This window comes from Castor canadensis, chromosome 11 (assembly GCF_047511655.1).
Source record: "Castor canadensis chromosome 11, mCasCan1.hap1v2, whole genome shotgun sequence".
Lineage (NCBI taxonomy): Eukaryota > Metazoa > Chordata > Mammalia > Rodentia > Castoridae > Castor > Castor canadensis.
The window spans coordinates 117,813,088-117,827,373 of record NC_133396.1 but is presented as its reverse complement, the minus strand read 5'-3'; the positions used below and the strand labels follow the sequence as shown (position 1 = coordinate 117,827,373).

At 32.6% G+C, this 14,286-nt stretch overlaps 1 protein-coding gene across 1 annotated transcript in view; it reads right to left on the bottom strand.

The window, feature by feature from the left end:
- The window catches only part of Ush2a (usherin), a 759,580-nt gene that overhangs the window by 618,914 nt on the left and 126,380 nt on the right, over positions 1 to 14,286 (bottom strand). The window contains exons 10-11 of the mRNA XM_074048325.1: positions 13,182 to 13,377; positions 10,428 to 10,558 (exon numbers count right to left, since the gene is read on the bottom strand). Coding sequence (XP_073904426.1) covers positions 10,428 to 10,558; positions 13,182 to 13,377 — 327 coding nt within the window. The remainder of the gene's footprint in view (positions 1 to 10,427; positions 10,559 to 13,181; positions 13,378 to 14,286) is intronic.

Below are 14,286 nucleotides of genomic sequence, written 5' to 3'. Positions count from 1 at the left end.
CCTCTTCTTTCCTCCCTTTGCTTTCATTTCTAAGATTTCAGTACATGTGACAGTTTATAGCAGTTCATCCTTTCTTCATTCATTCATTCATTTCACTATGTAGTTACCCACAATTTTACTGATTCATTCTTCAGTTGATTGGCATTTAGATTGTTTCTATAATATTGGGAATGATGTGACTATGACATTCATGAATAAGATTTGTGAAGATATGTTTTCATTTTGCTTGTCTATATGCTGAGGAATTAAACTTTGGTCACATGGTAACACTATATTTAATGCTCTGAGGAATACCAGATTCTCCAAAGTGGGTATACATTTGACATTCTTTACACCAGTCTGAGGGAGTTCATGATTCCTTACAAACTCTTGTTTTTGTCTTTTCAGTTACAGCCATCCCAATGGGTATGAAGGTGTATTGCTTTGTGGCTCTGGTTTGCATTTTTCTGATGACTAATGTCTAGCATCATTTCATGTGCTTATTGGACATTTTTGTATCTTTCTTGGAGAAATATCCATGTAGATTTTTTTACCCATTATTAATTGGTTTATTTGTCTTTTGTACTTATTTCTCCTTTTCTTACTTGAGTGTATTTTTTTTCTCCCTAATTTACTTGACTAGGACCTTCAGGAAAATGTCAGCGGAAGACATTGTTGCCTTGTTCTCAATCTTAGGAGAAAAGCATCTAGTTTCTCTCTGAAATATTTGGTTTTATATGTGTATTTTCTCTCAGTTGGTTACTTGTATAACTAAATATTTATTGACTTTCTACTCGCAAGTTAGACATTGACTAATTTTTCCTTTATTTTATGTCTCTCTTTTATTTATCATCCCAAAATTCATAAGTATTCACCCATTTTAGACAGTCTATTTGAGAGTATTATGTTTTGCATTCTTTGTCTATAAGGTGAAGTCTATACACATTGTAAACAAAACTGACAGCATTATGGTTGTATGAGTATTAACCATCACAAGTAAAAACTTGTAGCCAGATGTGGAGGCACATCCCAGCTACTCAGGAGGCAGAAGCAAGACTGGGCAAAATGTTATGGAGACCCTATCGCAAAAGCAAAATACAAAAAAGACTGGCAGAGCAATTCCCTAGCATTCATGAGGCCTGTGGTTTAAACCTTAGTTCTGGGGGGGAAAAAACCCAAAACAAAAACCTTGTCATTTGACCTTAAAAGAATAAAATGAAATTATTAAATACCCATTTAAAAGAAATGATCTTCAAAGATCATAAAGACAAATGAACTATTTAAGATATATTTTGCCTTTTTCTTTTGATTAATGTTATTCTGTCTTGAATTTTTTTCATTTTGCATATTAAATATTTTAATATGGGACTGTGAATGATAATATTTTGAACACAAATACAAACATAGTCTTTACCTATTACTAACAGTGATAGTCTGGTTAAAAATGGGTCTTGAGTTTTTGTTCAAAACAATTTCCACTCAAATTCTTAGAGCAATTTTGAGTTGTCTTCTATGATAAGAATTCCTAATGATGTCATTACCGCTCTCATTTTTTTTCTGTTGCTCTCTGTTTATGTATGTGCTAATGTTTCATTTTGAAAGAATTACAACTTCAAAAAAGTTTATAAAGATAGCAGAAGGGTATATGATGTACTTTTAACCTAAATTCTGTCAATGTTTCGTTCCACAGAATCACAGTACAATACCAAAACAAGTAATTTGACCTTCATGCAATGTGGATTGTAACTATTCAGCTTCCAAGAAACCTTTGATCTCTTCTCTGTTTGGGTCTATTATAAATTAAACTACTAAAATATGTGTGCAGGTTTTCACAACATACATTTTCATTTCTCTAGGTTAAATGCCCAGAGATGAAATTGTTATGTGAGAAGTGTATATTTAGTTTTGTAAAGCTTCCCAAACTATTTTCCAGAATGGTTTCTCTGTCAGTCTTGATAGAGCTCTGTCAATTTTGTTGATGTTTCCAAAGTTTTCTAATATTTTCTTTATGACTTTCATTACCTTCATTCTTACTTGATTGTATTTAATGACTTTATTGTTAAATATTATTGTTTTAATATTTATAGCAATAATAAGCAACTATTTATCACTATGTTTTATTTTAGCTACTTTAATAGATTGCATTCCTTAATGGCAAATGTGGAAGATGTTTTCATGTCCTCAGTCTGCCATCTATATGTCCTGTTCCATATGTCTCAATGGATTTTGTCTACGTTTTTAGTGTTTTATTTTATATTGTTTTATTTATGTACTCTGAATGTAACCTCTCTCTTTCCTTCTCCCTCCTTCCCTTTCCTTCCTTCTTTCTTTTCTCCAGAATTTCCAAATATTTTCTCTTAGTTCATTGTTTGATTTATATTCTCTTAGGAGCCTATTATGTAGAACAAAGTTTTGATTTTGACAAATTGCCATTTATAATATAGTTCTTTTTGAACTATGTGTTTGTGCTACACCTAAGAATTCCTTAGCAAAACTTATACCCTAAAGACTTCCTCTTGTTATCTTTTAAAAGTTTAATTATTCATATTTTACATTAAGATATTCATTTTGAGTTAATTTCTGATAAGCACTGCTATTCATTGACAATATCTTTGCTCCACTGAGTTGCTTTTACATGTATGTCAGAAACTGGTTAGGCATACTTCTTATTTCCCTATTTTGTTATATTTATTTATACACTTGTCCCTTCTTCAGGGCTGAACAATCCTGGTTACTGTTGCTATATGGTAAACTTTGGTACAAACTACAGACTTCCCATTTTATTCTCCATTTTTGAAATTACTTAACCGTTCTAAAATTTCCACATAAGTATGGTATAATTTTGTCTACATTGACATAGTATTTCTGGAACATTGGCCAGATTTCATGTATATATATCTATATATACATATATAGATATAGATATAGATATAAATATGTTTCCTGTATATTAATTTGGAAACAAGTGATCATCTTTTCTATGCCACATTCCAATCGATGAACACAAAATAGTTCACTAATTTAGATCTTCTTTGGTTTCTTTCATAAGATTTCAGGTGTTTTATCATACACATTCTTTGTTTTAGCTTGTAAATAAGATAGATTACATTCACTGACTTTCAAGTACAAAACCAGTATTGCCTTCCTGTCATAAAACTAACTTGGTATTTGTGTATTATTCTTGTTATATGTTGCTGAATTCTAATTACTAAAATTTCATTAAGAATTTTGGGATCTATGCTTGTAAGAGATATTGGTATGTGTTTTTTTGTTTTATGTACTAGATTTGTTCAATTTTGATACCAGGATACAAATATTCATGAAATGGACTCAGGAATATTTGTTCCTTTTCTTCTGTTAGAGACACAGAACTAAAGGTTTAGTAGAATTCTCCAGTGAAAACATCTAGACTTAGAGTAGTTACAGGACTATTCAAAGTATAATTTAATAGTGGGTGCTTTGTAGCAATTTATACTTTTCCACATTTCATCTATTTATAAAATGTACATATAGAGTTACCAGTAGCATTCCTTTATTATTTTTGTTACCTGAGAGATCCACAGTGAGGATTCCTGTTTCATTCCTGTTATTTATAATCCATATTTTTTCTTCTTCATGAGTCTTGATAGAGTTTTATAAATATTATTTATCTTCCCAAGAAGCTAGTTTTCTTTTCATTGATTTTCTTTATTGTTTCCGTATTCTAAAAAGTACTCATTTCTATTCTGAATGTCATTATTTCCTTTATTGTTTGTAGTAATTCCCCTTTTTGGCCCTTTTACAGTAGTTTAGATTACTGATGTGAGAATTTTTCCAATTTCCTTAAGTAAGCACTTAGTGTTATAAATTTCCCTCTTATCACTGACTTACCAGCAGCCATGCACTTGAATGAAAATATGTTGTATTTTCATTAACATTCAGTTTGGTATTTTTAAGGTTCTTCTGTTACATCTTCCTTGACCCAGGGCTAATGTTAAAGTATATTGCTTAGTTTCTAAGTAACAGTAAACATTTTATTTATCTTTCTGTTATTGATATCTACTTTGATTCCAATGTGGTCAACAAAAACATACTCAACCAATGAGATATAGGGAAGGTTTCTTCCAAATCCTACATCATAAACAGCATGAATATCAGAACCAAAGCCTATGTATTCTGCAATGGTCCAGAGCAGGTAGACAAGGTCTTCTCCACAGATCATGAACTTGGGACCAAAATTTCCATTGCCAAAAATCATAGTACCTGATGTGCTTGCCTTTTGGACCTAGAGAAGATATCATCTGTGTTCTACAACTCCAAAAGCAGCTAAAAGCACCACAGGCCCTAGCCCCAAACACAACCACCAAATGGAACTCAGGGATGTTACCCTTTGTGTTCAAGATCTTCAAGTCCACAATGACAACATCATTTACATGCATAGCACAGGACCTAGAGTTTCCATCATATTCTGTAACTCTAGAACTGCAGCTGTTAGTGCTGCAGGTAAAGAAGTGTTCCACATTCAAACCTGAGGGTACTAAGCAAGGTTTCCTTCACATTCTGTGACTCAGGGGCAGTGGTTGCTGATATCCTGTCCTTTGGCATCACTTCTGTTTGCCCAAAGGAACTTGAATACACAACTCACACCATCAAAATTTTAGTAGCTGCCAACACAAATACCAGTGCCAGCAGTGTTCAGTGCTGTGGAGACTGAGGACACACATCTGTGGAAGTTCACATTCACTGCAAAGTCATGTAGCTATCTGTGTGAAACACTGAAGTTTAAAAGCACTCAAAGATTCTTCTAATATCAAACAAAAATGAAGAAATCACACAGAGACTACACTTTTGAGTTTCCCTATATCCAAAACCAAAACATCTACCCCACCTTATAAACTATCTAAACACAAACATCTTTTTCTACAAAAGCTACTTCTTATAATTAAAAAAGGATAATGTTACACCAGATACACAGACATTCACATAGAAACACAAAAAAAGAAAAATAAACATGATAGCTCCAAAGTACAATAACTCTCCAGAAATATATACCAATTCAAAAAATCTATGAAATGCATGAAAAATCAAAATAATGATCAAAAGGCAACTCAGTGAAATGCAAGAGAAAACATATAGACAATACACAGAAATGGGAAAAACTCCAGAATACATATGATTAACTCACCAAAGAGATCAAACTCATTAAAAAGGACCAATAAGAAATTCAGAGCTAAAAATCTCAATGAAAAATTTAAAAATACAATGGAAGCTTCCACAATAGACTAGAAAAGTTTTCTGAACTCAAGGGCAGAACTTTTGAATTAACATACCCCAAACTCCAACCACTCAAAAAGGAGAAAAAATTTAAGAGAAGGAAAAAGGGCTATAAAACTTATGGAACATCATTAATTGAACAAATATTTGTATTATGGGAATTACAAAAAGTGAATAAAAAGAGAAGACATTGAAAACCTGTTATAAAATAATAGCTGAAACTTACAAAAATCTTAAAGGGATTTGAACATCCAGATACAAGAAGCTCAAAGGACCACAATTAGGTTAAACCAAGATAGGCCTTCACCAAGGAGTATCAGTATCAAAATGTCAATAGAAATAACAGGGAAGCAAAAAAAAAATGTCAGGTTACATATAATATAACGTGACAGCAAGAGAAAACACCAAGAGAACAGCATCATGTCACATATAATGGACTGTTTATTTGGCTTATGGCACATTTCTTAGCAGCAACATTGTAGACCAGAAATGAAAGGGATTATAAAGTCAAAATACTGAAAGAAAACACTGCCAAGAATGAATACTATGTCCATAAAGTTATCCTTCAGAAATTAAGAATAAATAAATTATTTTTAGATGAGCAGAAACTAAGGAAAATTAATACTATCAGACCACTCCTACAAAAAATAATTAAGGGATTTTTACACTAGAAATGAAAGGATGATAAGCACCATTGTGAGAACAATTACACAAAACTCACTGGAAGAAGAGATATAAAAGATAAATGCAGAAGAGATTTAAACCTCAGTATCACATAAAGCTATCAAATCACAAGAATAAATAAGAGAGGTGAAAAGAAACAAAAAATTCACCAAAAGACTGAATAAACAAATAAACAAAATGGCAAGTGAAAGTTGTTACCTATAAATAATAACCTTGAAAGTAAATTGATTAATTCACCAATCAAAAGACAGACTGGCTATCTTTTAAAAATGACCCAATTGTATGTTGCCTACAAGAAACTCACGTCACTGATTAAAAATATACATAGCCTAAAAGTGAAGGGTTGGAAAAGATATCATGCAAGTGGATACCAAAATCAAGCAGGAATAGTTATATCAGATAAAGGACACTTTAAATTTTTAAAAAATGGCAAAAAGAGACAAAGAAAACCCCATTACCACAACAAAATGGAACAAAGAATGTCACTATAAATTGACAAAGATGTCAATTCAATGAGGAGATACAACAGCTGTATAAATACATGCACCTAACATGGAACCACCAGAATATATTAGATATGAAAGGAAAGATAGACTCATACAATAATGATGGAGGGCTTCAACGCCCTCACTTTCTTCAAGGGAAAGATCATAGAGAAAGTCAACAAAGAAAAATCTGCATACCAAGCAAATGAACCTAATAGGTATTTACAGAACATTTCACCCAAGAGTAGTAGAATACATATTTTTCTCATTAGCATGTGGAATATATCCCAAGATAGATTATATGTTTGGCTATATGTTCAATAAAGTTTAGAAATCGAAATCACGTCATGTCATCTCAGATTATAATGGAGTAGTAATATAAATCAGCAAAATTCATAAGAATGAAAAGCAAACAAATACATGGAAATTGAACAGTGTACTCCTAAATGACCAGTAGATAATAAAAAAATTAAAAGGGAAACAAAAGAATTTTAGAAAAAAAATGAAAATGTCAACACAACACATCAAAAGCTGTGGAGTACACTAAAAAAGTTCTGTGAGGGAAATTACAGCAATAAGTTCATACATCAAAATGTACAAAGGTATAAACAACCTAACAGTTATTTATACCTTCCTAAATTAGAAGAAGAGAAAAAATAAATACCAGAGCATAAATAAATAAAATTGAAGCTAAGAAAACAATACAAAAAAAAAAATCAGTGAAACCAGGGTTGATTTTTTGAAAGGAAAAACAAAGTTGACAGACCTCTAGCTACACTGACCATAAAAAGGGAAATAATAAAATACACAGAATCAGAGATGAAAAAGGAAACATTTCAACTGAAAACACAGAAATACAAATAATCTTAAGAAACCGTTATGAAAAATTATATACTAGAAAACTGGAAACGCACAGCTAAATGGAAGACATAGATAAAATCCTGAATACATACAAACTGAATCAAGTAGACATAGACAACTTAAATAGACAAATAATCACTAATTAAATCAAAGCATTAATCAATTCTCCCATCTTAAAAAAGTCCAGACCTGATGGCTTTCTTTTTGATTTCTACAATTCTACAAAACATTTAAAGAACTAACTCCAATTCTTCTTAAACTATTCAAAAATCTGAAATGTAAAGAATTTGTCAAACTCTTTTTATGAGGCCAGCATTATCCTGATACATACCAAAGATAGATTAAATAATCTCTTCAAATATGCACTGGGTCTATTAGATATACACATACAGAAGAATGAAACTAGATCTTTTCACTGTACCAAAAATCAGCTCAAAATGATTCAGACACCTAAAGCTAAAATTATTACAAGAAATAATAGGAAACACTTCAAATTATTGGTATATTCAACGATTCTTTTAGATAGGAGCTCAAAGGCATAAGCAAGAATGGAAAAAATAGATAAGTGGGATTATAAAATGCTAACAAGCTTCTGTACAGCAAAGGAATAACCAACGGAATTAAAAGGCAAGCCACAGAATGGCAGAAAATATTTTCAAGCTATTCATCCAACAAAGGATTAACATCCAGAATACTTAAGAACTCAAAAGCTTAATACCAAATAATACTACATACTCAATTTTAAAATGCAATAAAGAACTAAGTAAACAATTCTTAAAATATGACATCCAAATGGCCAAAAATTATGTGAAAAAATATTCATTGCTATTATTATCTGAGAAATACAAATCAAAACTATTATGAAATCCCATCTTATCCTAGTTATAATAGCTAACAAAAATAATAACAAATGCTGGTAAGGTTGTAAAAAGAAGGTGATTTTTACACACTGTTGGGATTATAAATTAGTATAGACAATATGTAGAATAGTTGAAAAGTTCTTCATGAAACTAAAATCAGAACTATCATATTAACCAACTATCCCACTTTTAGTTATATACCCAAAGGAAATGAAATCAGCATACCAAAGGTATCTGCTTTCCCAAGCTTATTTTAGCAATATTTATGGTAACTAAAGCACATATTCCACCTTGATAACAATCAGTGAGTGAGTGTAAAGAAATGTGTGTACATATATAATGGAATATTATCCAGTCACAAAGAATGAAGTCTTGTCATTTGTAGCAGCATAGATGGAACTGGAAAACATTACATTAAGTGAAATAAGACAGAAACAGAAAGATAAATACAGTAGGTTCTCATGAATTTATAGAAATTAATAAATTGATTTCATAGAAGAAGGAAATAGAATAGTAGTCACTAAATATTTGGAAGGGCGGTTACTTGATGAAAATAATGTATGATGTTTTTGTAAATGACAAGAAGAATACAAACTTCTCAACACATAAAAATAATTAATGTTTGAAGAGATGAAAATGCTTCTTACCCTGTATAATACATATACATACACATATATGAAATTACTATATGGTGCACCATTAGTATACACAAATACTATGCTTCAATACAAATTAGTGCTCATATAGAATCACTCTTCATGTTTTCAACATTTTTCAACAAGTATTTATTGTGCACTATTCTATGACTGAAACTGTTCTGTTTAAGCTGAACAAAGAGAAGACATGAAGTGAGCAGATTAATTAATTTCATGAAATTATTATAAAATTACACTCTTTATAAAGACTAATAAAAAAATAATATGGGGCCATATGAAAGACAGTGATTGAGCATATTGTTTAATTGGGTGATTAGCAAAGATATCATCAAAGATTGATCAATATTGCAGTTGAGGCTTGAAAGACAAGAAGATGATAGACATGTTGGAAGTTCATGGCAGATGTCCAAAGATGAGATATGTGAAGATCCAGTCAGATTATAGTAACTGATGTATGAAAAATTATATTATGGTTTCTGAGAAAACAGTCCCTCAATAGCACAAAATAAAATAATACAAGTTGTCTTGTTAATTATTTTTTTGGTCTTCATCACTTCGATGATGAATATGGTGTCTCTTATTAACACAATGGTTACTTTGAAGGCCTTTAAGTCTGTACTTTGTCATAGTTCACATTTTTCTTCTATTTTGGAAAGCATGGTTTTTTTGTTAATTATTTTTTGAGGCAAGTTCTCACTATGTAGCCCAAGTTAACCTCAACTCGCAATCCTCTTGCCTCTACTTCCTGAGTGCCGAGATTATAGGCATAAACCACCATGCCAGCTTTGGAAAGCCCTTTTTATACATGCTGAAAGTAATATAACAAACACTTTTGTCGTGAGCTTATTATGCTTACATTTTAACTTAAAAATTGTTCTGTGACTGGATTGTAGTTCATGCACCCAACCACTGTATTCTCAGTTCTTTAAAATATATATTTATTAAAAATGAAACCAGTCATTGAGTTGATTCTGCAAAACATTTTTTTCTTTTACCCGTCTTCATTTATTAATATGATCAGAGCAGACAAAAACTATAGCTGAAGACAACCCATTTCTGTTTTGGTTTGGAGTAGCTATATGAACCCAGGCTGGTTAAACTCTGAATTCATGTAGGTCAGAAAGCAATATTTATTCAGTAGGTAGCAAAATTGGCTAAAAATTATAAAAATCATAGTACTTTCAAATGAAGAGATAAGTCAAAAGAAAAAAATTTGCAGCAGAGCAATCATAACTTCCATTTGGATCTTCATATGAGTGATTTTTGTTATGTTATCTTCTATGGAATTGGGGGGATACCATTCTTGTGTACTGATTATTTATAAATATTGCTTCACCAATAATTCTAAGCCATGTATGAGATTGGGATTTATTTCCCACATTACTTGGAACCATTGCCCATGTTTTGACATTTGCAACATTAAAATTAAAGTGAGCCTTTCATATATGCAAGGGACCATGTAAATAGTATTTATTTCACATTCAAAATGAACCCTACAGAACATTCCCCTATAAAGTGACCATCTCTTTGAAATGCAAATGCACACAGAGGACTCCTGATAAAAAAAGTCTTCAGTCTGACTAGGAGAGCATCTCCTAAATTAGTTACCAGAGGTGAGCAATTCCTTATCTTCAGTGCTAAGAACTCACCTGACCACAAAGGAGACTTCTGTTTGTAGTGCCAGCTTTATCACAGTCACAGGGCCTGCAGACATCCATGGCTGAAGGATCTGCACCAACTTGTCGGAAAAAGTAATCCTTGCACTGTTCACAGTTCCTTCCTGTGTCAGGGAAAAGGTTATGCATTATGACTTCCAATTCATTAAAATTGGCTGCATAATTCAAAATTAAAGACTGTATTCCTTTGAGGGAATTCTATAATTTTCGGGATGTCCATTTTAATGCACCTTTCATCTCTACCTGCCAATTTAGTGATCTGGAGCATATGAAACAATGAACCTGTTACAAACTGTGCTTTCCTTCATTAAACTCACATCTGTTATAGAATACCACATTTCTCAAAAGCCATGCTTTGTAGGGGCCCATACACTTGAAACCTAAAACTTTATTTCTATGGTCATACACTCAATCTAAAGTAGAATATGAGAAATCTCTACACATGTGGCAGATGACACTTATACAGTTGGAATACAGAAGGTATTAACACTAGAAATATTTTTCCAGAAGTAAGTCTTGAAAAATTGGAGAATGTTCTTATTACAATAAATTATTCTATAGTTAACATGATTAAGAGAAAATGCTTCTGTTAGTGACCATAATTTTTCATTTCAAATATCAAAACAAAATTCATTATCTTTAGATATGACAAATACATTTTATAATAAATATTAGGAGAGTCTGGCATATTGACATATCAGTAATTCCTATAGTTGGTGATTTATTGACTGAAAATTTTCTCTTGTGATTTTATATAAGAAAAAACATAGACTGTAAGGAGTTTCTAAGCTGAATGTGAGTAGCATGAAAGACACTGAAATAAAACTCAAAGCTAGCAATGTTCCCTTTAAGTATTATGTATGTTATTCAAATATTGCTGAAATCAGCCAATATTTGAAAACTAGAGAAATAGTCAAGTAAATATTCACATTCTGATGGATATTAGCTAAGGACTACTTAAAGTTAAATGAATTTATAATATTTCTAGAACATTTCCATGTATATATGTTGATGACTCCCAAATCTGTATCTCCAATCTATCATTCAAGGATATGCAGAGATTCCCATGTTCTAAACCCTGTGCTAAGTGGTGTGCTTGCTCAACACAAGTATTTCAGCGAATTACACAAATCCACCGAGACTCTTCCACAGAGTTTTCTTCAGTCTAGTTGGTAAGATAAACCTTAAATCAAAATCAAAATAAATATACACTTATGAACTGTGATCAACATAAAATGCCACTGAAGTATATGGATGATTCTGATCTTTTCTGAGCACCATAAACAAATCTAGAACAAAAGAGCTTCTGACCTGTTTCCAGCTCTGCACTGGAGAGTTTTTCTTGGGTCTCTTGGAAGTACACAATGAACATACCCACAATGAAACTTACCATCTTCTCCCTGAACTTAACCCTCCTGTGCCTCTTAACTCAGTGGCTGGCCCCAATATGATCCTACCGTTCAATGTGGAATATTAGGCATCAGTCTTAACTCTTTCTCCTCCCTTATCTATAACTTGCTCACCAAATTCTCTCACTTTTCTATCCTAAATATTGGTTTGATACATGTCACCTTATCTATATCACCTTAAATGTAGATCAGCATTCTTTCTCACTTGGTTTTCCTAAACCGTTCTTGACTTCCAATCCATTCTCTACTCTACAACCAAGTGGATGTTTTGTCAGGTTTTAATACATAAAATCTTTAAGTGACATCTCATTGACCTCAGGTGAACAGTCAAACTCTATGATGGCTCACAGAGCCCCTATGAAGGAGCCCTTGCTTTTTTTCCCTTTATTGCCACCAGCCATTTGTCCTTGACAGGTGTCCTGTTTCTTACTTCTCTAGGCCATTGTGTATGCTTTCCTTACTGAAAATGTTTGCTCGTTCTGGTACTGTGTGGTACCACTCATCTTACATGAGAATTGTTCTCAAATTCTCACCTTTCACACTATACAATAATTCAAAGACAAGAAAAATTCATCATCTTATTCATCTTCATATCGCCAGCACTTCACAAGTAATTATCTAATAAATTCATTCATGCTTCAGGGGAGCACCTCCAGGTCCATCAGACTAGGGCCATTATATTTTACAAATTCAGATGCTGTGTATTTTTATTTTTAACATACTGCCTTCAGAAAATAGTAATTTTTTGGCAGTCCTGGGGTTTGAACTCAGGGCTTTGTAGTTTGCTAGTCAGGCGCTCTACCACCCGAGCCATTCCGCCAGCCCAGAAAACAGTGATTTTTATTGACTGGTCAAAATGCTCTGTAACTTTGTCTACAATCCTGTGGTGCAGAACAATTCTTTATCAACTTCTGCATTTAACTAGTGTTTGAAAAAAGACTATTCCCAGATCACCAGTTCCTAGGCCAAATCTGAATGTATGCTAAACATCTCACTGTGGGAAACATGACTTAGATAAGATAAAAGTGACACAAGGAAACTTACTTTAAGGATATGTATATATCTCTACTCAAAATGGGAATTGCTAATTTACTTATATATATATGTGGTCTGGTCAAATAGTGTGAAACATTTAAAAGAAACTCTTTCAACTACATCTTTGAAAAAAATATAGTTGAAGGTTAGAGCACTATTTCTGAAAACTGCATAATGATCTGAAATTAGAGAGAGTTGATCAACCAGCCTTAGTCTGTAAACTTTGGAGATAGAAGTACATAGCCTCAGAGCCCAAGGCAGCAATTTGCTACTTGTTGGTTACCTGAAGTATTGTGCTGGCAATCCTCATAAACACCTCCTCCCCCTTTCCCATGCTCTAAAGGAAATGGGTCCACAGAGGCATCATAGTGGTGGCTTCTGGAATGACTGTTGCATTGACAGGGTTTACAGTTGAAAGCATGAACTTCATCTCCTCTATGGAAAGGCTTGTCATTATAGAGAGGCAAGCAGCAATCACACTAGAAAAAGAAAGTAATATCAAAATAAATAGAAAGTGATTTTTCTTTTTATTTATATACAAGTCATTTTCATAAATGCAAAGTCATTATCCAGTGATCACTTTATTTTGAAAAATGTTTTATAAATCAGAAAAAAGCCTATCATAGACATGATATGACTGCCCCATGACCTTTAAAAATATGTTGAAATACTAAAGACTCCCTACTCTCAGTTATAATTGTTAAAGGAAATAAAAACAATGAAAGTAATATTAATTTAGTACTCTGCAATTTAAAACACCACAAAGTTGTTTTATTTCTTGTTAAAAAATCTCACCAGCAGTATTTTGAGCAGTGTTTGCCTTACTTATCCTATATCTTATTATACTAAGAAAGCATTTTTTCTATGCTTTGGCGAACTGTCTCACTCACTCTTAAATTTAGACTAGCTCCAATATTTCAACCTTTGTGCTTTCAGTATTACGAAGCACAAGAATTTCAACCTTTGTGCTTTCAGTATTATGAAGCACAAGAGGAATCTGAGAATTCCTCTAATGCAATGTTTTGGCTGGTATTGCTTCTTCCAGATTGTCATCACATATTCATTGTATCAATGTTAGCTTAGGCAAGGAGGAGGAAATTCCCAGGCAGGCTACTTCCCTTAAAAGAAATAGAATCACTAAAAAAAAAAATAATATTAATAATGACCCATATCTGAGTCTACAATTGACATAATGGACCACTCCTCAACCAATGATTAAGATAATAGCCTTCAGTATTCCCTTATAGAGTTTACTCCCTGTGTCAAGGTTACACCAGAGGGACAGAGGATCAAGTGCTCAAATGTGCAGGCTTATTACTTCCCAAACCCAGATAGTCACTGTGCAGTGGCCAAACCATTTAGGGAGGGGCCACATAAAGGAGGACCTC